Source organism: Homarus americanus, unplaced genomic scaffold, assembly GCF_018991925.1.
Source record: "Homarus americanus isolate GMGI-L3 unplaced genomic scaffold, GMGI_Hamer_2.0 scaffold48354, whole genome shotgun sequence".
Lineage (NCBI taxonomy): Eukaryota > Metazoa > Arthropoda > Malacostraca > Decapoda > Nephropidae > Homarus > Homarus americanus.
This window is the reverse complement of record NW_024723833.1, coordinates 1,868,198-1,893,599: the sequence shown is the minus strand read 5'-3', so window position 1 is coordinate 1,893,599 and position 25,402 is coordinate 1,868,198. Positions and strand designations below refer to the sequence as shown.

At 37.6% G+C, this 25,402-nt stretch overlaps 1 protein-coding gene across 1 annotated transcript in view; it reads left to right on the top strand.

The window, feature by feature from the left end:
• LOC121863725 overlaps window positions 1-19,496 on the top strand; it is a 57,258-nt gene extending 37,762 nt beyond the window's left edge. Inside the window, exons 10-14 of the mRNA XM_042362474.1 lie at window positions 1,769-1,904; window positions 5,266-5,479; window positions 10,115-10,390; window positions 11,328-11,444; window positions 13,128-19,496. Coding sequence (XP_042218408.1) covers window positions 1,769-1,904; window positions 5,266-5,479; window positions 10,115-10,390; window positions 11,328-11,444; window positions 13,128-17,377 — 4,993 coding nt within the window. The 3' untranslated portion in view covers window positions 17,378-19,496. The remainder of the gene's footprint in view (window positions 1-1,768; window positions 1,905-5,265; window positions 5,480-10,114; window positions 10,391-11,327; window positions 11,445-13,127) is intronic.
• Window positions 19,497-25,402: the final 5,906 nt, after the last annotated feature.

The following is a 25,402-nucleotide window of genomic DNA, read 5'->3' as shown; positions in this document are numbered from 1 at the left end:
ATAAATCGCGTTATCAAAACACGCGTTATAGCAGAACTCACTGTAGTGATTAATTTGAATATAAACATGCTATAATTTGAATTAGACATACAAATTTTAGTTCTAATTTAAGAATTTCTTTATAAGAGCAAAAAATGTATCTCTTGTGCAAAATATGTGACGTTTATATTCAAATTTTTCGTTGTCTTGTAAGGATTCTAGCAATACAAATTATATTCACCTAACTTTAGTCTGTAACATTATATAAGATAAAAACTTTAAGCCTAAAACACCAAACCCTGGCTGGTAAGATGGGTGGGGGGAGGGAGGGAGGGAAGTGTCCTTTAGCTTGAGTTTTTGTTTTTTGCTTATAAAATTTCACAGAAGTGACCGGAGAGAATATAATTTACATTGCTGGAATTCTTATAAGATAATGATTCATTTTAATATAAACATGCTATAGTTTGCACTAGTCAAATATTTTGATAATCATTTAGTACATTAGTTTGAGTACATGTACAGTATCAGCTTTGCCCTTAGGACAGTGTAGCGCCCTGAGAAACAGGCGCAAATTTTAAAATATGATGCACCAGATTGACTGGCGCAAAATAGGAAAGATTCGCTTTAAATTAAAAGATTGTCCTTAATTGTGGGTGTCGTTTTAAATCAATAATCTTAAATTGAATTGCTTTAAATCGACGTTCTACTGTGCAGTACTGTACTATTAATAATTCTTAGATAAATTTATTAGTATCTGTAAAAGGTAGTAATGTACATTTAGTTATTTGGTGAAGGCATTCAGTAGTGTTTTATGTGTTGTCACCCCCACTTGAAAGTTTAGGTTCACTGCCCATTATATATCTATAGAACATTAATGTTTTCTTTTTTTAGTGGTCTAGTATTAAAGAACACTGTACAGTATTTATAACTGGTAAGCTAAAAATAAGTAAATCTGTTATGTTACACTTTTACTGTACGTATACTAAAAAAAAAATATTTTTATTGTGGAGCATTGATGTTTTATAATGGCAGTGTGAATATTATTATTGTTAATTGTCGGATACAGTACTGATATTCATAGGAATATATTTTCTTTTCTGCTTTATTGATTTTTGTATCCAATATAATAAAAGTAAATATTTAAGTACTGTCCTGTATATTAAAAAAATACAGTGCTTAAGGTCAACATTGCGTATGTCCTGTTGTATACATGGGGCACAAAGATATGTATTGCTTTATTAAGAAGAATATTTATTTATTGAAAAATGTTCTTAGTGGACAAATTTTTATCTACTGTACAGTACTTGTGTTTTTTGCACATACAGTGGTAGAATTGTTCTATCATAGCCCCAGCTGAAGAGTTAGAGTGATGGTTTGTCTCTGAGTTGCAGCTAAGAATTGAGGTCAAACCTTTTTTGCAAGAAACCTGTAGCTTACAGTTAAGGGCAGCTTATTATTATACAATTACTGTTCATCGTTTGTGGAATTTCTTGGTTTGATTTTAATTTCCTCATTGATTTCAGTCTCATGTTTAGGTCTTGGCAATTTTGGGTTTTCAGCGTGTGAATTTATGAACACAGTCTCCAACACAAGCTCAGTAATAAAATCAAATTTCAGGATCAGTCCTCCATTTCTTACTTTTCTCTTGGGAGGATGAATACTTCACAGTACTGTACTGCTGATTCATGATAGACAACTATTATATACTGCTGCTATTGCTGTGTGTAATTGATATTGTAAAACATAATATATAGAAGTAATTGTAAGTTTCCTGTGTGTGCTATCCCAGTTACATAGAGACAATGGGTGAATTGTTAGTGGAAATCTATGAAGAACTGAACCAGCCCTTGCCAGAGTGTCTTCGTGTTGTAACTGGGGACATTGGATCAGTAGCAGACACTAGACCATCTTCTGTCAAGTCACATGTAAGTATGGCTTAGGTTTTATTTGTTTTGTCCTTCTTAATATAATTCGTTACAAAGTAATGGCATATTTTGACTTAGACAGATCTCTCAGTCCTTGTGTATATATTCCTATCCAAGATCTGTAGTAGGATTGATCTAATAGGTGTCCTTAGGACAGAGAACCTTCTTACAAACCGTTTGCTTCATTTATGCTTCAGTGAAAGGGAAGCTTTTTTGCTTTTACTTCCCCTTTAGGTTTGGTAATAATTTTTTGACAATTATTTTGTACACTGCTGGATTGAGTTCAGTATAACCAGACATGAAGGTCACCTGTAGCCAAATCTAATAACTGTTCCTGAAGAAAAAGATCCACTAAACATTAAAGAGAAAAAAGGTAAATTTCCATGTGTGTTGTCAAGACTCCCATAGCAACTGTCAAATGTGTAATGGGTGTTAGAGAAGCTAAAAGTGACTGGAGGGTATTAAAATGGACAGTTGTTACGAGGTATACTGGATTGTGCTCTTATGGTGTAAGAAGGGAGAGCATATTGATTTGGATCTGTCTATAGTAGTCCCTCGGTTAACAAGCACAATTCGTTCCAGAAGGTTACTCGTTAACCGAAAAATTCGTTAACCGAAACCATTGTTTCAATGGGTTTTTGGGTAATTGGTTCCAGCTCACCGAAAATTGCATAAAGTCAACAAAAAAGGTAATAAAGTACACTTACTATGAGGTGTTTATGTAGAAGGCTCCTGGATGATAATGCTGATGTGAATTTGAAGTGGGAGGTGGAGGAGGAGAAGGGAGAAGAGAGGGAAGTGGAGGAGAAGCATTTTATTGCTTCTTGGAAGGTGAGTCACCTTCCATGAAAATGTCAGGAACCCCTGGACTGACAGATTCTCCAGCAGGAACATCCTCTCTCCTTCTTGAAGTGGAAGGCTGAGGGCTAGCATCTCTTTCCCGCTACCTTTTAGTGAAGAAACTGTCAATTTATGTTTGTGGGGCATCTCTCCTCCTCATCATTAACTGATGTTTGAAGAAGGAGACAACTGTGTCCTCAACTTTACACAAAGCAAGTTATGCTTTTTCCACATTAGGGTACCTTGAAGCCAGTTTCCTGAACTTCTCCCAGTAGTGAACAACATCTTTCAAATCTGAAGTAGACATATGGTCATCACTTTCCTTCTCCTCCTCACCACTGTCAGCCTCTACCTGTAACATCTCCTCCAGTTGCTGCAAGTCTTCAGGAGTAAGTTCCTCCTCATGAGACATCACAAGCTCTTTACATCATCCTCCTCCACTTGAAGGCCCGATGACTGACCAATGGACACAATCTCCTGGTCCAACTCTGCTTCTTCCTCAAATCCCTCAAAATCATGGACTACTGATGGTCACAGTGCTTTCCATGCAGAATTTAGGGATCTAGTGGAGACTTCTTGCCATGAGGACACAATCAATTTTACAGCCTCCATGATGTTAAATTGTGTTTTCCAGAACTGTGCCAGTGTTAGTTCAGGATCAGTGGAAGTTGCCTGATGACACCTCCTGAACATTTTCTTCATGTGCAGCTTCTTAAAGTTGCTGATCACATTCTGGTCCATTGGCTGTATGATTGATGTAGTGTTGAGAGGCAAAACCAACACTTTGACAAAGTCAAATTGAGACTCCACAGTGCTGGCAAGTTGAGGGTCATGACCAGGGGCATTATCCATAAGGAGAAGAGCCTTTAAAGGAAGTTTATTGGTGGTTAGGTAGCTCTTCACAGAAGGGCAAAACACCTCAACTGCCCATTCATTAAAGAGCTGTCTTGTCACTCATGCCTTACTGTTGGATTTCCAATAAACTCCAAGCTGTCCTCTTACCACTTTTTGTTGCTTGAACACCCTGGGGTTCTCGGAGTGGTAGACAAGCATGGACTTCAGTCGGAAATCCCCTGAAGCATTGGCACCAATTAATAGAGTGAGACGGTCTTTCATGGGTTTATGCCCAGGTAAAGAGGCTTCATCTCTGGTGATGAATGTCCTTTTGGGCATTTTTTTCCAGAACAGCCCAGTTTCATCCACATTGAACACTTGCTGTGGAAGATAATTTTCTTCATCCACCAGTTCTTTAAAGTCCACTAAAAATTTTGCTGCTCCTTCCTTATCAGCACTGGCAGCCTCACCATGTCTAACAACACCAAAAATTTCACTTCTTTTCTTAAATTTTTTGAACCAGCCCTTGCTGGCCCTAAACTCTTCAAACTCTGTGCCTGAAGAACCAGGTTGATCTGCCTTTAAATGTTCGTAAATCTCCCTGGCTCTTTCACAAATAAATTTGGTCGAAACTGAATCACCTTTCATTAGTTTTTCCCTAATCCAAATGAGAAGTAACCTCTCTGTTTCTGATATTAGGGATCTACCTTTAAACACTCTGGTAGATTTGTCTCTCACTTTCACTTCCTTGAATTTGTCTTTCTGTGAAAGAATTGTCAACACAGTTGATGTCGACATGCCATATTCTTTGCTAAGCACATTTGTTCTGATGCCTTCTTCATGTTTCTTAATAATTTCCTGTTTCACCTGGATTGAAATCGCTTTTCTTGGTTTCTTGGGACCCATGCTGGATTCAAAAACAATTTCAACACTAAAATTTTAAGTTTAATTGCTGTAAATAAAGAACATTTTTTTTAAATCAACACTGCACTGCACTATATATCATCAATATGTAAAATAAATTTCAAAATGACCAATAATTTCACTGTAAAAATGGAAAAAATAGTTTATGTTGGAGAGTCTGAAGCAAGATGTTATCTCCACTGAAAAGACACAGAGACTGACGCCTGTACGGTGTGTTGAGTGGCTGTTTGGCTCGCTAAAAACTAGTTTCCCTGTACTTCAATTATGTTAAATAATTGTTAAAATGACTAAGAATTTTAATATAAGACTTAAAATTGTTGACTAGTACAAACTTCTTGATATTTACTAAAATAGTAAGGAATCTAAGCCCTAGAACCGATTACTGTATTGGCAGACTAATGCGACAGCTAGTGAGCAAGCGAAAATATGTTGAGGGGCGCTCGTAAGGAATTCGTTAATCGAGGGATTGCTCGTTAACCGAAGTGAAGAATCTTATGGATGGTAATTCGTTAACCGAAATTTCGTTAACCGAGGCGCTCATTAACCGAGGGATCACTGTATTCATTTACATGTAGTCTTACTTATTTTTTATATTTAGCAAGTGCTCATCTCTCTGTCATATTATTTTTGTGTAAGTGTCTTTATAAACAGGAAATTAAAATAACCATTTAATAAAAAAATAATGGTTTGCAAGGAAAATTTTTAATTTATAACTTCTGACATTAGACTATAATTTTTGTTGTAATTAGCTTATAATATGCAGGGAAGCTCTGTCTTGAGCTACGGGAGTGCACCTGGGTCAGTGGAGAACCCAGGCTCTATTAAGTCACGAGAAGGCCGCAGGATGTCTTCCCGTCATCCGTCCTTGAAGGAAGCCAGTAAACGCAGCATTGTAGTTCCAAAGGTCACAAGAGCTTTATCACGGACTGTCAGTGATCAATGTAGGCCACTACAGGCTGCTTCATCATCAAACAAAGGTGTGTAGTGTTCTCTGGAGACAGTACTCTGCATCATGTAATGTAACCAATCCATTTTACTTTACTGATTATTTTCTCTTGCTGTCAGAGAAGTATATGATAATTTTAACTTATAGCGGTATTCATTGCTAGTTAAGAAAATATATTTTAAGGTGTTTGGTAGTATCTACAGCACCTATATAGTCTGTTCACTCAAAGCTTGCGAGTGAGAAATAGGGTCAGTTTGTAGCAAGGCAGCTGATTGGGTGGCAGATTGACACCCAAAGAATAGGTGAAGAAAAGTGCTTCAAGTAATCAGTGTAGAATATACTGTAATAATTATAATACAGTAGCCTGGTTACTTAAAATTGCATTGTAACAATAAAATGCAACATTTTCTCCTGTACATAAAGTAACTGGTTAACTTTATACTGTACTGTAGTCGACTGGGAATACAGGTGGCCTACTCTGCAGCCCTACCACTGTTCAAGCAATAATTTTTTTTTTTTATCATCTGTCAAATAACTTTTTGGATGCAAGGTACACTCACTAAACAAGATATCAAAATTATCACTGTGACTCCTGTTGTCTCAGTAAGGATGTCAAAATCCTTAGTCCATCCTGTCATATTGTCCAACAAAAACTTTTGCTGATACTTTTTATAGTGTGTGTACCTCCAGTAGAAGGGATGACCAAACAAAACCAATGTTGGTAAGGCCTATCAGAGATACTACGGTGAGCCATGAAACTTGGAAATGCTTTCACCAGCAAATGGTGATGACTCTTATAAACCCTTAAGCTCTGTCTAGTTTTAGTATCTAAAAGTAATTGCGATTGTCAGTATAGAGTCAGTACAGTATACAGTACATGAAAGTAGGCTTTTGAATGATTATTTATCTATCTATATTTTCCTTTATACAGTGATATCCTCGTTAGCCGGAACATTTGGTGCAGGGCACCTCCGTGGATGACAGATTTCTGGGTAACAAGACGACATTCTCAAACCCCCAAAAATTCCTTATCCCCAGAACCTTTTTCGGTTACTGTGAAAAGTTTCCGAGTATCTAAACTAGACGTCTTACACAGACGGACACTAGCTCGCTTCCCCAGAATGTTTCTGGGTGCTGGAGATGTTTTCCTTGAGTCTAAACTGCTGGAATCCATAAATACAGTTCTAATTAAGTTAGAAACTTCATTTCTTTACTATAATAATCCAGAATAGTTGATCTAAAAGTTTGGTTAAATAACTATATTTAAAAATTAAAAATCTATATGATATGGGCATGAATGAAGCTGTGTGTTACAGCAAAGACTGTTATTTTCCACTCCCATGGAGCTGTGGGGGATTAGTGGGTCTCGTGTAACTGACCTGACCTGATGCAATGTCAGGTGGAGGAAGGATGGGGGATTAGTGGTCTCATATTACTGACCTGATGGAATGTCGGGTTACCCTTTCTTGGGTTGGGGATTAGTGAGTCTCATGACATGATGATGTCTTGAATAAACACAAAATCTAAAGTATTTTTAGGGAGATTGTGATAAGTATAAGTATAAATGAGCAAAGTTGTATCCCTTCAACATTACATTACATAACATTTTAAAATATGGAGTGAGAAAGCAGAAAGATGTGAGTAATTAGAGAGATGGAGTGGAAATGAGTGTTGCCAAGTGCTCCTCAACAGCTGATATTTAACTCACTACCATGCAGTCACACACACACAGATGTGTTATACAATAAGACCTTCACTCCTTATGCTTGCTGTCTTAATTCCCTTGTTGGGGGTGTGTGAGTGGTGTTGGAATGTGTGTGTGAGTGGTGTTGGAATGTGTGTGTGTGAGTGGTGTTGGAATGTGTGTGTGGGTGGTTGTTGGGGGTGTGTGAGTGGTGTTGGAATGTGTGTGTGTGAGTGGTGTTGGAGGGTGTGTGTGGGTGGTTGTTGGGAGTGTGTGAGTGGTGTTGGAATGTGTGTGTGAGTGGTGTTGGAATGTGTGTGTGTGGTGTTGGAGGGTGTGTGGGGTGGTTGTTGGGGGTGTGTGAGTGGTGTTGGAATGTGTGTGAGTGTGTGGTGGTTGTTGGAGGTGTGTGGGTGGTTGTTGGAGGGTGTGTGTGGGTGGTTGTTGGGGGTGTGTGAGTGGTGTTGGAATGTGTGTGTGTGTGGGGTGGTTGTTGGAGGGTGTGTGTGTGGTGGTTGTTGGGGGTGTGTGGTGGTGTTGGAATGTGTGTGTGAGTGGTGTTGGAATGTTTGTGTGTGTGGGTGGTTGTTGGAGGGTGTGTGTGGGTGGTTGTTGGAGGGTGTGTGTGGGTGGTTGTTGGAGGGTGTGTGTGGGTGGTTGTTGGAGGGTGTGTTTGTGTGTGATGTAGGGGTGTATGTGTGATGTGTGGGTGGTGTTGGTGTGTGTTGATGCAGGCGAATCTTTTTGGGGGGTAGGGTCGCGTGGTCAGTCCCTCCCCTTCCTCACTCAAGCGTGGCTAATTGTGATAGGGAGATGAATTTGACACCATAATGATCCTTAATAAATTCTCTACGAAACGTTACCTATAAGATATCCTTAAACGGAATATTTCTATATGATATAGTGATGGGAATTCCATTCTTTTATAAAAATAAACGTAAGACATGTTGATACCGGAGTAAGTAAAATCAGTTCTAATTTCGTTGTACACCATTTTTTTATCAAAATAATCCTGAATACTCTATCTAAAAGTTTGGTAAATAAATATATTTTAAAAAACAAAAGCTCTATATGATATGGGCGTGAATAGAGCTGTGTTACTTTTATCCTCTTCGCCGCTGATCGGCTCGTTAGCTGCTTGGGCGATCGGTCGCGTCTCTGTTATGCACTGTTGGCAAGTGTTCTTGTGTGCTGTATATATTGTACTCCAGCAGATCCTGTCATCTTTAGCCTAGAATAGGCAGTCACTTCACTCAATTGACTGTAATACATAACTAATCATGTCTTAACACTTGTGATGAAGGTTGGGTGGGAGATTATTGGGTCACGATACTAACCTGACCTAATGCAATGTCAGGTCACCCATTGTTGGGAGGGGGATTAGTGGGTCTTATGACCTGAAGATGTCTTGAATGACATTTTTTACCTGTGAGGTATATACATAGTACTATACTCTATTGCATATGAAGGGTACAGGTATTAATAAGTCCAGATTACTACAATACCTGTAATGCATCTTCACTCATTAATGAAAAACAGATAAACAATATTGTATCATGAATGAGTCAGTACAGTAGACACAGTGAGGCGACCCTTTGGGGGAGGGCGGGTTGTGGTGACCTTTACCCCCCAATGGACCCTTCTCCCTCCTGCTTAGTTCACAACAAAAGTTATTATCTTTACTGTATTTGTCTTAAAGAGATGAATTTGATACCATAATGATTCTCTATGAGACGTTTCCAATATCATTTCCTTAAATGACAAGCTGAATTAGAGGGTAAAAATAAGTATTTTTCTGTATGTGAAGGGTACTGGGAGAAGAATTTATTTGAAATACTCCGTAACATTCGATACCATAATATCCTGACCAGTTTTCCCTGTGATAATGCCATAATTTTGGGTCTTGTTGTGTGACTGTGTGAAGGTGAATTAAAAGATCAGCTGTTGAGGAGCTTATCGCTTGGCAACATTGGTGCATGTTATCACTCCTTTCCACTCCATCTCTCTAATCACCCACACCTTTCTGCTTTCTCACTCCATATTTTAAAATGTTATGTAACAATGTAGAAGGGATACAACTTTGCTCATTAATACTTTTCATAATCTCCCTGAAAATACTTTAGGTTTCGTATTTATTCAAGACATCTTCAGGTCATGAGACCCACTAATTCCCCACCCAAGAAAGGATGACTTGACATCCCATCAGAAGGTCCGTAATATGAGACCACTAATACCCCACCCTTACTCCACCCCAAAAAATACTTTAACTTTCATCTTTATTCAAAAAATTTTCAGAAAATTCTCTCGATTTTCAACATCGGAAATTTTTGGTAAATTCCAGCTATCGGAGATTTCCGGGTTTGAGGGATTCCGGCTAACGGAGATATTACTGTACAGTAAACCCTCAAAGATCCGGATTTTGGAAGATTCAGGCAAAAAAAAAAAGTAGGGGTTCTGGGCTAAGAAGTATTCCCAAAACAGGGTGAAGGTAGTTTTAGGCTTAAAGTTTTTATCTTATAAAATGTCAAAGACTAAAATTAGCGGAATATAACTTGCATTGCTGGCATCCTTGCAAGACAGCGAATAATTTGAATACAGACATCATATATTTTACGAAAAAAAAAAAAATAAATAAATAAAAATTGTGACCGCTAGTGTAGTACATTTGAGTGCAAATGAGTACAGTAATATGTAGCTCAAAATTATGGCTTTTTCACAGGAAAAGTCTGTATAACCAACCCCAGTAGTCAGGATAATATGTAATGTATTTTTGGTGTTTTTTATAAAAAAAATTATCGTTTTTATACATTTAGTACATTTGACAGGAAGATTTGGACAATCGGCTTTTCCGGACAGGTGGTCCCCTCTTGTAGTTCGGATCTTCGAGAATTCATTGTATTAATTTTTGTCTTAAGAATTGTGTTTTAAGGTGAAATTTTCGTTTTATTTGCTATTTCATCTTAGTTTTATGTGGTGTTCCAGAAGTTGCTGATAATAATATACGAAAAGTACGACGTTCCCTTTTTGACTTGAGTGATGGGGCTACAACAAAGCCAAAGTTACAACGGTGCCAGACTTTTGGAGGTGGGTCAGTGTCAGAGCTGAGGCGTAGTCCTCGAAAAAAGCATAAGAAATCACTGACTGTTACCCCAAAGAAGAACAGAACGACAATGGGTCCTTCCAAAAATTCCTTTAAAACGCCTTCAAAGGGGTCATTGACACGTGATAAAGGATATACAACTCCAAAGTCAAACAAGGGTAAGATATTAATTGTGCATATTTTAATGTTTTTCGAATGTAAATTCTTTCGCTTCAAGCATCTCAAAGGTGCCAGTAATTATGCCAAGTGTGTCACAGGTGTTATAATAATGACAGGTACTCATAATGATATCAACTAGTTCCACTTTTGGCATTTCAGGAACCACACACAACTTTTAAAGGTTTAGAAAGAAGCTTATAAATTTTGGTAGTCATTGGGTAAAATATCAAAGGTCTTATAAATCAAGGTCATGAATTAAGGAAGAAATATTTCTGACAATAATTCTAATTTAAATTTTGTTCTAGGAAGATCCAAAAGAAAGTAGCCATTGTTTAAAATCTTGATATACTCTATGATGTTTCATTACTTTGCAATCATCTTGTTTGTCACTCCCAAGCAGGATGCGTTTCATAACTTAAAGCCCGACTTCAAAGTTGTGGTGTAACCTGTAATAATAACCTTGTCCATACCTGCAATGTCTTGGATCTAGTATCATCACTACCAGCCCACAATTTCTTCAGATTTTAAATGTTTAGTTTTAGAACCTAGAGATGGGCTTTCTTAAGAGGGAGTAATAAATTTGGGGGTGAAAAATTGACTGGGGCAAAAGTATCATCTATGAATGTAGCTTTTTTTTTTTTTTTTTTTTTTACTTAGCTCTCCATTTAATAGGACAATATTTTATATAATTTAGCGTGTTTTATCTTTAGCATATGAAGATGAGAGAGAGAGAGAGATGTGTGGGTGGTGTAACACATTGTGGGTGAGAGGGAGGGGTGTGCAGTCAGTTTTCTCCCCCCCTTCCTCACTCAAGCGTGGCTAAATGTGATATGGAGATGAATTTGTAATGGAGGTGTTCATTGTTGCTGTGTACCTTATCAGTGTACAGTACATCCGTCTCTTATCAATATTTAATTTTGTGTTCCCAATGTTTAGGTGGTGTTCTTGTTCCTGAAACTCCTGGGGAGAAAATTGGCCAGACCATATTTAACAAACACCGAATTCTCAAGAGCACCGGTACAACACTTGTTGTTGAAAGTCCTGATGTCAAAAGTATGTTTTATATTCTTGGAACTTTTTATGCAGTACAGTACTTGAATATGTAATATGCCAATAAGAATTATTTTTCCCTGCAAATTACATATCTTAGATATGCAGTGTTCTGCAGATAATGGGATTTTTTATTTATTTTTTTATTTGTAAAAGAATAGGTGGCAATAGTCGATATAAAGCAGAGCATAGACTTGTTGAAGCTTAATATAAAGGAGTACAGTATATGAGTAAGGCATATGTAGAGTGATTATGTGTGTGTACAGTATACGAGGTCTGACAATTTAGTTCGCGAACTCATGCGACAGACGCCGGTATGTACAATGAAAGACAAAAGTCGTGTCGTGAAATTTGGTGAAAACATATGTATAAGGGCTAAAACTCTTGGTGCGCTCTGCCTTGTGGTAGGGCTCTCATAATGTTTCACGAGTTATATTTAATCTTCGGACAAAACCACGACACGACTTTTATCTTTGATTGTACCTTACTGAAAATCGGCGCTGTGGTCCCCTTCAAAGTATTCCCCTTGCGGTGCTATACACAAACACCAGCGTTTCTTTTATCCCTGAAAACATTTCTGCAACTCACTTTCTGGAATAGCTTTTATAGCTGCCATCGTGCTACTGTGAATGTCATCCACATCTTGATGGTGTTTCTTCAGCAAAGGAAATAGAAAAGGTCACGAGGGGCCAAGTGAGGTGAATAACGAGGGTGTTCCAGTAAGGTAATTTGTTTCTCGACCAAAAACTCCCACAAAATCAGTGCCGTGTGTGCTGGGGCATTGTCATGATGCAAGATCCACTTGTTTCCAGCGAAAAGTTCTGGACATTTTTGTCTAACTTTTTCTCTGAGTCTTTTAAACACATTGAGATAGTAAAACTGGTTCACTCCTTAACCTGGGGAACAAATTCATTGTGAACTACTGTATACCCTTAGAATTGAAAAAAGTGATGAGCATTGTCTTCACTTTCGACTTTGACATGCGACACTTTTTGGGGCTCAGTGAGTTTGCAGCTTTCCACTGTGCGCTCTCGTGTTTCGTTTCAGGGTCGTATTGGTAGACCCATGACTCATCACCAGTAAGGACTCGGTGCAGCAGGTCATCTCCAGCTTCTTCTCTTTCCAAAAGTTGTGAACAAATATCTATTCTTTGTTTTTGTTTGTCACTGATATTTTTCGGCACTATTTTTGCACAAACTTTTCTCATCTTCAAATCTTCAGTTAAAACCTCAGTCCTGCTCGTTGTTGGTCGTCCTTCTCTCTCATTGCCTGTCACGTCTTCTCTTCCCTCAGAAAATCACTTAATCCACTTGTAAACTGATGTTTTATTTAGTGCTTTATCCCCCAAAACTTAGGTTAACATGTCCCAAATTTCAGGCCCAGTTTTCCCCAGTTTCACAAGAAACTTGATGTTTGTTCTTTGTTCTAAAACAAAATCTGTCATTATAGCAACAAGACCAGAAAACGCTCTAATACAATAGATGCCACTGCACACATCCGATTCGCTTGGAATCGACGACACAACTGGAATAATAAGAGAACGGATCAAAGTCACACACACACCACTCACACGCGTTACAGTGCTGCCGCCTGTTGAGCCACACGCCAAGTTCACAAACTTAATTGTCAGACCTCGTATATATAACATGATTTGAAGACTTCCTAATTATAGAATTAATTTAACAGGAGTGAGTAAATATACACCTCGCAGGCTACGAGCAAGCCTGACTGTCACCCGCAGAAATTCCTTCTACTCAGGAGCACGCTCTCGTAACTGGGAACGAGCCAAGACTCAGCTTTTAGCAGACCGCTTTCGTGGACATTCTGATAGGCGCAGTTTAGATTTAACTACTATCCAAAATGTAGGTAATGCCAACTTTCTCTTCTCTGAGATTGTACCAGCTAGTCAGTCCAGTCCACCCAAGAAGGGCATCTCTAAAAGTGTTGAGGAGAAAAGTTGCTTAACTCCAAAAAGGAAGGTGCTAGACTTTGGACTTGATGACTGTACCAAGACTACATTTGAGGAAAGGTTAGAAACAATGGAAACCTGCCATAAAGAAGTTGGTGATATTTCAAATTTGTCATTACCAGTGTTCACCAATTCCCCTGCAAAGAGCACACGTGCAAATTTAACAAGAGGTCATTTATCTTTATCTCCTGGACTAGATTTAAGAAAAACTCCAATAAAAAAGGTGAGGAGAGCCTTGTCACTGTGTACACCATCTAAAATTACTCGAAAAATAGATCAGTCACCCGGAAAAATGTCAAGTTGTAGCTCATCAAAAGATAGTGGTGTAAACTCTTTCAAAGGGTTTTTCACTCCCAGTAAAGACAAACTAAGTCAAGGACAAAATAACTCCAATGCTGTTTCACTGTGCCAAAGTCCAAACACTCCAAAACAAAATAATCAAAGTGTTCATAATTCTGATACTGGTTTGTCAACAATGACCCCAAGTAAAAGAGTCCAGTTCAGTTTGGCTCTAACCCCAAGTAAAAACATTAATCTTGCCAACACTTCTCAAACTCCAAATAATAAGGATGGATCTTTCATCTCCAATCCCCAAACTCCTAAGAGCATTCTTAAAACTCCAATGAAAACACCAAGCAAAACACCCCAGAAAAGTTCCTTCCATAGCTCTGAAATTTTTGTTCCAGTAGCAAAGGATGGGATAAACAACTATATCAAGACACCCACGAAGAGTGAGAAAGGTTTAAATACTCCTTCCAGAAAAATTAAATATTTGTCAAAATTAAATGTTGGGGAAGATCCAGACCTTCTTCCAGAGACTCCTCACACGACTCTGAAAAACAGATTTTCTCCTGTGAAATTAGATGGTATTGTTTCTTTTACAGAAAATGAAATTGAACTTGTATCCCCATCAAAGGGAGACAAAGCATCTTCAAAACCTTCAGTAGTTCTTTTTAATACACCTTTTAGAGTTCACCCAGTCAAGGAACTCTCAGAGGAGAGCACTCAAAAGATGGAGATTGGCTCTACTGCAGCTAATGAAAACACACCAAACCTTATAGATGCAGACCTATCAATGGTTCCTGGCATGGGTCCAGAAGATGTTGAAATGATGAGCTCACTTATATTTGGGGAAGATATTTACCCAGATTCTGAAATAGGAGCATTTGAAGTAAGTGAAGATGATGAGATTATGAAATTTAATCTTAATTGCATCCTCAGTACTCTTTCAAGCCCCCAGAAGAAAATAGACCAGTCTCCTCTGAAAATTGGCTGTGACCAAAATGAAGACTCGCGCAGTTCTCTGCCAGAAAAACAGATGCCTTTATTAGACTTGAATTCCATTTTTACTGATCATACTACACCCAAAAAGGATCCTAAATTTGAAAAAGAATATTCAGTCAGCCCTGAAATTTCAATGGACCCTAAAGTGAGAGCTCAAATTGAGAGGAGGAACAAAGAAGATTCCATGTATAGTGGTGTTGATGTCACAGCAACACAGGTAATAATGAAGTCACCACAGGTTAATACTGATGACAGGAAAACAGAAAGTTCACATGATTTCCTTATCAACAATGTCTGTGCCATGAGAAACAGTGAAGCACTGAACCAAAACACTGACAGGATATTAAACAAAGGTAAAAAAAAATTAATATTAAACACAGCAGAGGGACTAATGTCTGCCAGTGAAAGTAACATGTCAACATATCAAGCAAAAAAGGCAAAGCATGTCGGAGAACCAGAAAATAAATTAAAGGACATGTGCTTAAAAGAAATGAAGAAAGATACTTCTACAAGTGAAGCAGAAAAGAAAACCTGTAGGAAGACCAAACTGAGTGTATCGAAGGAAACAAAACAGAAAATATGTATAGAAGAGGCAGAGGAGGAAATAATTTTGAATAAAAGCCAAGAAAAAGTACTAGTTACAGAAAATACAACTACTATTGAGAAGTCAAAGAAAATCTCTGTAAAAGAAGCAGTAGAGAAAGTGCCCACTCGAGTAGCAGAAAATGTATTGTCTAGAAATGAATCAAAGATGGAAGTATCTGCACAAGAAGGTGAGAAAATATTGTCTGGTTGTGGTACTACAGGTAAAATGTCTAAAAAAAAATTAGTAAATAAAGATGTAAATGAAGAAATTCAAGCTGATGTCACCAACACAGTTAAAATACAATCTGAAGGTGTTTCTGCGGAACTTCATTCTACAAAAGCAGCAAAACGACATTATTCTGAGAGTAGTGATGAGTTAGAGGAAGACATAATTCAAGAGAACATGAGGAATAAAAGAGTAACTAGTAATAGAACTGACTTTAAAAAAAGGAGGTTTTCAGAAAGAATGAAGAAAAGCAAAGATGCAGAAAAGCAAAGAAACCAGAGAAGTTGTAGAAAACTTATAACTTCAATGTGTGAACTTAGTGATGATGATAATTCTGATGACGATGTGTATTTACAAAATTGTAAGCTAACACCACAATATAAAAAGAGAATTTTTGATGAGGATTCTGATTTTTTAACTCCAGTAAAATGTTTTACAGATACCCCATTTACAATGCCTTTGAAAAATGTTGAAAATTTACCCAGAATTCCATCAAATGAATCAGAAGCTTCATCCTGGCTTGAAGAATATGATAATACAAAACAAGAAAGTAATGATAAAAACAAAATGGATAATAGATTTCCAACAGGAAATTTGAGTTCTGATGAATGGTGTAAACAGCAAAAAATTGATGTGTACCTTTCTCCTGTTGGTAAACAAATTTCCGCTGTAGAGACGCCAAGCAGAGTTCATAGAGATACTATGACTCGAAGACGACCAGAAACTCCAAATGATTGGAAAATAACTAAACCTAGACGTGAGAAGAGAAAGATTTCCGAGGTGAAGGGAGATACGGAGGATGACTCTATCATTATTGTAAATGATATCAAGAATAATATAGGTGATAATGAGACTGTAGTTGATGAAAAGGGTCAAACAAAGAAAGCTAAAAAGAAGAAAAGAAAGGGAGTTAAGTTAAAGATTACAAAAAGTGGGGAACATTACCAAGTTTCAGAAACGAATATCTCAAACGAAGGATCGGATCAGAACTCGAGTGGTGATGTAAAATTGCATCTTAGTCAAAGTGATAGTGTTCGTTCAAATTGTAGCGACAACTTGGACTCCTCGCTTTCTAGCAATAACTTTGAAACTCCTGTTACAAAGAGGAAGAAAAAGAACCAAAAAGAAAGTGAATCCTTTATTACTCCCTACAGATTTACCCGCCACATGTCAAGGGATCTTAGTATAACTCCGGAATTTTTCCAAAAACTAATCACGTTGTCTCCAAAGAAAGAACCTGATGCAGTTCATAATTCTCAAAAACTAGCTGATGAATTCTTGGGTAAGAGGATTGAATTAGAAATGATGCAGGTAAGTAAAGTGGGAACAGACTCTTCCACTGCTCATTCAGAATTAGAAAATGACACAAGCACGGAAGACCAGCCGTGTGCTTCATATCCAGATTGCAAAAGAAACGAATCTTTAAACAACATTGCAGAGGGTGAGTGGTCTGTAAAGAGTGTACCTGGGTCACCTACCTTAAAAACTTTCATCCGTTTACAAAAAGAAAAACATTCCATTTTGTTGAGCCCACGCATAGAGTTGTCGCCCTTACGAGAGGGAAATATTGTACCTGTAAATGGTATTTCGAACTGCACGAGTTTGGACGACGACTCTGAAAAGAAGAAGCCTTCAGGAAGCAGCATTTCCCACAAACATTCATCACCACTTCATACAAGTAACAGAAAAAAATCAAAACTCACCGATCCAAGTCTCCTTAGTCTAGTTCATCTTTCAGTCTCCCCAATTCTCAATAATAATTTGCTGGAAGAAAGAAGCAATAGTAAAAGTACCTCCAAGTCTCAGGTTAAGCCAAAATCCAGTAGGAGATTATACAGAAACAGAAATGGTGGTCATGATGAGAGTCCTTAACCATTTTACTGTAGTCATGTTGTGGGCCAGGAAGGAAGGAAGGAAGGCGAAGTAAAACATGATCATGCTAAACCTCAGTGCAAAAGCCTCTTATCAGTACCTTTAAGTTAAGTAGATTTGTTTATTTATGGATTATTCTTTGTATTCACTCATTTATAAAGTTTATTTTTTCTTTTCCTTCTTGTGGAGTGGAGAATAAAATATATATTTTTCAACAGCTATCCTGACATGTTTTGTAATGTACTTTTGCCATATATGTGTATAGAGTAGATTTTTATTTGTTAATTTCCATTTCACATCACTCATGTGCCCCAAAATTGTAAAATATTGAAGGGCAGTGTTTCATCTTAGTAAAATTTTATGAATAATTATTTATTTAATTTGCTGTAATGTGTTGTGGTGTAAGTTTGTACTTATTGGAATAAAGAAGATAGTTTTATCCATATATGAATATATATATATATATATATATTTTTTTTATTGTTTTCAGCCCTTCAGTATAGGGAGTTTTGTGAGGTCAGTGGTTGTTTTGTAAACAGCCTTGATAAGCAATTTTACAAATGGTACATACAACTTCTTGTGTGTATCATGTATTTATCTGCAAGCAATTCTATTCATTTCTTCTGCTAAACTGTAAAATTTTTCTCACTCTATCATTAATGATCATTATTGATTTACAGCCATTTTCCAAACTTGCATAGATTAGCCGCAGCTATCTGATGGTATATCTCCATGCTGCATGGTCTCTTGTCAGGTTTCTGACTTATGTCATTACCTCTCCCCATTTATTCTTGGCCTACCATGATGGTTTCTCCCATAATGCACAAAATCAGTTTCGTTTCTGTGTTTTTTGTCCATATTATGTTTTTATACTATTTTAAAGTAATTTTGAATTTAAAACAAAAAATATCATGCTCTTACGGGGATACACTTTCTCGAGTAGTTAGCAGTTAAAGGGTTAAAACGGGGTCTGGAAATTCACAGTCCCCCTAGGACTGGGAGGTAAAAGTTGTGGCTGTCATAGAGTGCCAGAATGACCTGCTCACCACTTATTTGGGCATAGTTACAATAAGGGAAATGTGTCTAACCTCACTACCTGCCACTAACCTCTGTTGGTAAAGGTGTCTTTTTCTAATTGCCTTTTCATATGAAAGCCAAGTGCTCATTATTGCATGTGGGTTTTTGGGCTGGGCTACACAGTTCTAAGTTTTGCAACTAAAGTAATAGTATACCATTTTTACCTTTATTGCAAGTGTTTTAATGTGGTAAGAACCTAGCAAGGGGGTAGTTGCTGTAGTAGTAAGGAAGTTGACTGTCTCTTCAACACTTTGTGATCAATTTTTCACAATTTACAGTGCATAGCCCAGCACTGTTTATTGTGTGAAGCATATGTAGATGCAGTGTTTTCATTTTACTGGTTGAGGGTCCTTTATCTGAAATCCTTGAGGCCGATCATGTTACAGATTCCATAAGTTTTCTGTTTTGAGGGGCATTTTGACATATTGGGCTTGGGTCCCTCTGTGTAAGTGGTATCTCACCCATAGGGACCAAGCCAAAGTCTAATTATTAAATGCATTTTTTTCTTTTTAAGGCATTTTAACTGCATATTGAGACATACAGCCTACAAGTGAATGTCTAACTTAGTAAAAATTATATCATCCATACCAGGATATCAATGATATAAATCTGTGCAGCCAATTTACAGTGGTAGTTATAGCAGCACATCAGGTGTTTACAAACAAAGAATGACAGATATTAAATTAAACATTAATTATATCTACATAATGTTTCATTTCTTAGAGAAGTGTTAAATAAATTTAATATTGCAGGTTTCATTAAATGTTTTAAAGATATAAGAAATCAAAATCAAGAGAAGACATTTGATTAGCTGATGGAGATGCACTGGCAGTTTTTCTTGCTCTCACTATATGGCAGCACCAGCAGGTGCCATAATCTGCAAAGGCCAGCAGGCCCAACACTGCACTGTGACTCAAACATGAGTCACCTTGAATCTGAACAACTGTAATTCTGGAAGCAGGTGTTCATACTCAAGGAGAGTTAAAATTTCTTAAAAAGTGTTTTGAAATGATGGAATTGGTATTAAAGCGAGAAAGAGTGTTGTCTTAGATGTTTTTACTATATTTTATCCCTCACTTGTTCTTTATCTAACATACTGATGGTACAGAGGGTCCACGGGTTACGAACGAGTTCCGTTTTTGAGGACGTTCTTAAGTCGGAAATATAAATGAGTCGGAACACACCTTATGTGCAGTATATCATAGCCTAAGTCCTTTTATACATCTCAAATCACTTAATTTAAAAGAAAAGAAGAAATTGATTTACAAAATATAGTAAAGGAAAGTAAAAATTAAAGTTAAACACTTACACTAAAACCTTGGGCTGGCTGATCTTCCACCCATATCACTAACAGTATTTCCATTTCAGTTAACAATCCACTTCTTTGTTTTGTTAACACAGTTGAGTGCATTGGTGTAGATCCTTTTACATATTCAAGAATTTTGTGATTGTCTTTCAAAATTGTTCCGACCGTTGACTGACTGAAGCCCAACGCTTTACCAATGACTGTGGGTGTTTTGCCTTTTTCAGAGCATTTAAATACATCAACTTTCACTTCCATTGTAATTGTTTTCCTTTTCTTGGATGCACTACTATCACTTGCATCAGGTTTGCATTTGGGAGTCATGATGAAGGCAGAAAAATAGAGTTAATAAGCAAAAAACAAAAATGTTTGTACTTGATCACACACATTACTGAGGTGAGGGTAAGGCGTACTGACGCTCCCTCAAGGCATGTGGCTGGGTGACGCAGTACTCCCCACCCATCGCTTGGCCTCGCCGCTACTCTCCACGCAAACTAGTTCTTGTACGTTAATACTGTGAACCAGTTGTACCTATGTCGGATTCTTAAAACAATTGACCTTATGGGACCTCATTAATATCAGCGGGTGTTAGTACGTCGGACGTTCGTAACTCGGGGACCCCCTGTACTGTAGCTTATCCTCATCACATTTAGTGTAAGAACATTAAATATGGCATTGATGTTTCATTTCGTGTAAGAAGCATTAAATAGTTTTAATACTGTATATCTCCTGTAAGTTTTTAAAGGTTTACTAAATAAATATAAAATGAAGACAGTCAGTCAGCTGATGGAAACACACCGACAGTTTCCCCTGCTCTTAATAAAGTAGATGACAGCACGAGCAAGTGCATCGTCTGCCGACAGTTGTTTCAAAGTAGTACTGTATTCCCACATATGTATTGTTAAAGGATCAAATACAAAATACAGTATCCTAATAATCAGGCATTACTGTATTATTTAATTGTGCTCGATAAACTGTATAAGTTGTTATTAGATATGGTCATTATATAAGATCGTATGTAAACAGCAGTAAATGTCCAGATTAACGGACATGTTTGTGCTTAAAAATGTAAAATGTATATCTCCATTTATAAGCGTGCAGTATATTAATTCTGTTGACCCCAAAATTTCTATATGAACACAGTACCACTTTCTTTGCTATTAATAATGAATGGTGATATTTTCTTCTCATTGTACCCATAGGAGTATCTGCTGTTCTTTTGACATTTCAACAATAAAACAAAAGGCCAAAAGCATAAAATAAACATAAATATCAAAATAAAGTGAGAATGTCTGGCTGTAAACAGTTAAGACAAACAACTAAGTTTCTCAGACAAACCTAAACGGTTGGGTGCGTTCGGCTCGACTCAGGTCAGCTGGGTGACCAACATCACCTGTGCCTTGTAGAATTTTCTTTGGTTCTTGGTATAACCAACAATCAGGGCGGTTAAAGGAATATTCTGACTCATCACGTCAAACTCGAACATTATAATTCGGTCAAACCTGTTGAATACAATTCATTTTAGTATTTCAAATAAATCATACGTAGGCAATCATACATAAATGTTTAATCCAATATATAATTATATAACAATCATGGCTATGTAATTAGTCTAATCTTAACACTTACAATGAGTACTTAATTTGTCATATTTTTATGTCATCACAATGATAAACGATGCAATGGACACAGTCTACTTGTATACACAACAAGTACAAGTTAAACTTACGTGTTGAAAGTCTTCAGGAGAAACAGGTTAGGTGTTGGTGGTGTGATGGGGATAGCTACAGTGAGGAAGCGGTGCCCTGCCGGGCACCCACATGTCCAGGCAGGCTATTCAAACTTGCAGCGTCATGTTTATTATACGCAAACAAGATCCCTCTACACCACTCAACACCTCAACCTACTCTGGGTCTCTCATCTGCCTCCATCTCAACACTATATATATACTGTATACGGGCAGGCACACCCAATAAACTTGACATGACTTACAGCCTAACAAATGTTTGTTTATGCTGTAACACTTGGAATTTTTTGGTTTCAGGATAAGGGATTCTCAAGCTGTTGTGGGGTGTAGGGGACCTGCCTCATATTGTATTTCTAAATGGATTCATAGCTTGGTATGGATGGTGTGGCAAGATACGTATCACTGTGGAAATAAATAAAGGAGCATCCTCATGATGCCTTCCTTGGTAAATGGTCAAGTCTGATTGTAATATCCTTTTTAGGGTGTTGCAGTTGGCCTGATTGATTCAGCCGTCTCTGACAATGTTTTAGTCAATTTTGATTTTAATGTCCCAAGACCCCTTCTTACAGTAAAACAATTACTTTCAGGAACTAGAGAATCATTGACCAGACCATGATTGATTAGGAAATTGATCATTCTGTTTTGTCCTCTGCTGAAATGGTTAAATTACATAATGATGTCTTCCAGTCCATTTCAGACCATTATTGTCCAGAGGTCACAGAGAGAATTACAGTATGGGATGACACTCCATGGTATGACTCATCTATAAGTTCTCTTCATAGGGATCATACAAGTGCTGAATGAGAGTGGTGTAGGTGGCGAACAGACCATACTAGATCAGAGTACATATGACTGCGTGTAGGACTGCCATTTGTTCAGTGAGGGAACGCTTAGTTGAATACAGAAGTCAAGTAGCCTCTTGTGGCAGGGATCAGAAAAATTTTATGCAGTTATGGATGGGCTGTTGGGCCAGAGGTCTGGAACTACTATACAGTAGTACCTTCTTTCACTTCAGATGCTCTGCTTGCCTCAGATTTTTGCTGTTTTTTATAACAAAGATATCGCATATAAGAAATGACCTTGATGGTGTTTCTGTAATGGAGGAATTTTCAGTCGAATTTCAACCAAGTTACACTCTTTCATTGTTTTGTACTGTAGGGGTGAACAGCATTTCTCCGCTATACCAAGGACTCGAAGAAGACTTTTTGTTGTCTTCATAGGAGTAATATAAAGACCTCCTCCTAGATGATCTCCCACCAATCACATTTCAGGATGCAATCATTCTGCCAAATTCTAAAATAGATATGCTAGGCTTCACCATTTCCTCTAATATGTCATGGAAGCCACACATCCTGAACATTGCTAAAGCTGCCTCCCGAAAGCTGGGAATGCCGTACAGATGCCGTAGCTACTTCACTCCTGAGCAGTTGCTTCAAGTATATAAGGGATTCATTTGTCCTAACTTGGAGTACTGCTCTCATATCTGGGGTGGCTCTTTTTCTGTCCAACTGTTCGACAGGGTGGAATCAAAGGCATTTCATCTTATTAACTCTCCTCCTTTAGTTGCTAATCTTTCTTCCCTTTTTTCGCTGCAATGTAGCTTCACTCTCTCTCTTTTACAGCTACTGTACTTTAACGGGAAATGTTCGGTGGATTTGGCATCGTGTGTACTGCCGACAAGGCCGTGGGCTCGTAACACTCCTCTTGCCAACGGTGCCCACCGTTTCTCAGTGAATGTCGGTCACACCAGAATAACCCATTATAGTACATCCTTCTTTCCTCACACAGCCAAATTGTGGAATGCTCTGCCTTCTTCTGTGTTTCCATACTCTTACAATCTGTCTCACTTCAAAAAGATGGTTTTCTGGCATTTTTGTGGTGTAGATTAATATAACCTTTTTCTTTTCTATTTTTAATTTCTTTTTACAGTAGAACTTTGATATAACACGAGATAGGTTCCAAGAGAGGTCGATTTAAATCAAATTAGTACTAAATCGAAGTGTTTCAATTGAATAATTTAGTTTGGTACTTGAGAGAAACACAAAATACTAAAAAGACTGAGAGTCTACCCAGATGCTCCTCAGCCCATCTCCTAGAATAAAGAAAACATTGTTTTTTGTAGTATTATGTTAAAACAAACACTCATGAAACACAGCTAAAATTAAGGGATGCAATATGGTCTGTTTACTGGCTGGGAAGATGGGGGGAGGAGGTGAGTGATATGTTTGACAGTTGATGCCAAGGTCTAGTGCTTAATTATTTATCTGTCCTTAAGAGTGACTAAGTTTTTCTCTTATAAAATGTCACTGAACTGACATGGGAGAATATAATTAACATTGCTGGAATTCTTAGAAGATTGTGATTAATTTGAATATAAACATGCTATAATTTGCACTAGACAAAAATTTTAGTAATCATTTAGTACATTATTTTGAGTACATGTACAGTACAGCTTTGCCCTTAGGACAGTGTAACAGTGTAGCGCCCAGAGAAACATTAGGCGCAAATTTTTAATTATGATGCGCCAAATTGACTCATGCAAAATAGGAAAGACTCGCTTTAAATTAAAACATTGTCCTCAATTGTGGGTGTCGCTTTAAATCAATGATCTTAAATTGAATCACTTTAAATCGACGTTCTACTGTATTCTTATTTTTTACCCCCTAGGCCCCATTGTGGGTCGATGACCTGTGCCTGGGTGGGCGATTCCCCTTTAAAAAAAAAAAGAAAAAAGATGATGAAATGCACAGGGCATCCAGACATAACCAAGTCTGTATAGTAGGCGACTTTAACTTTAGTCAAGTAGACTGGACCAACCCTACAGGTAACTCAGAATCAGGATTTTCTTGAAACAGTTAAGAACTGTTTCCTAAGTCAACATATAGTCGAACCCACCCAGGGTAATAACATACTAAATTTAGTTCTGTCAAACAGAGAAAACTTCATTAGTACTGTTTCGGTAGGGAACGAACTTGCTAACAATGATCACAAAGAATTGAGATTTAAAGGAAAACTTAATGTCGGATGCAATGAAAATTCCATTAAGGTCCCAGATTTCAGAAGGGCAAACTTTGATAGGTTGAAAAGGCAGCTGAGAGAAGGAGTACTTATTACATTTGGGGGTGAATTACATGACCTCATACAATGTATCCACAGAGGGCGACTTCGCTTTACCTGGTGACCTGACAACGATAACCTCACAAAATATGATGGATGGGGATGACATGATCACGAGATCTGAGGCTGACGAGTTCCACAACAATTTAAATAATGAGTTACTTAATGCACAAAAGCAGAACATATACAGAAAACTCAGATCAAGCAACAATGACCCTAAATGGATAAATAATTATACTAGTTGACAAGGGTTCGGTAACATGGATCAAATACGCTGCACTTTATTAATTTTGGGGTGCTGATCTAAAATATGGCAATAAAAAATGTCAGTCATGTAACATTTTTATGATATACGTAGGTGAATATATGTACTGTACAGGGGTAGTGAAGGAATACGAGATATGTACTTGTGTTGGTAGGGATATATTAAATGCAAGGTTAGCAATATTGAACAGGAGAATGGAGAGAATATAATGCCGAGGCTGTGTTAATTCACCAAATTGAGTATCCAAATGTACTGTACCTTCGGCAATAAGGCCCGTTCCTCACGGAGAAGGCCTCCCTATGCCACTGGCTAATTTGGAAGAGTTCTCGACTTCGGATGAGGAAATTGAAGAAGAAATCCCAGAATCATCCCATGATCCTCCTTTCATTGACCAGACTTCCAATGAACCACATCTTATAGAACAAAATGAACTTAATGATCTTGTACGTGATCTCCGTCTGTCAAAACAGCATGCGGAACTTTTAACATCAAGACTGCAGGAATGGAACTTGCTTG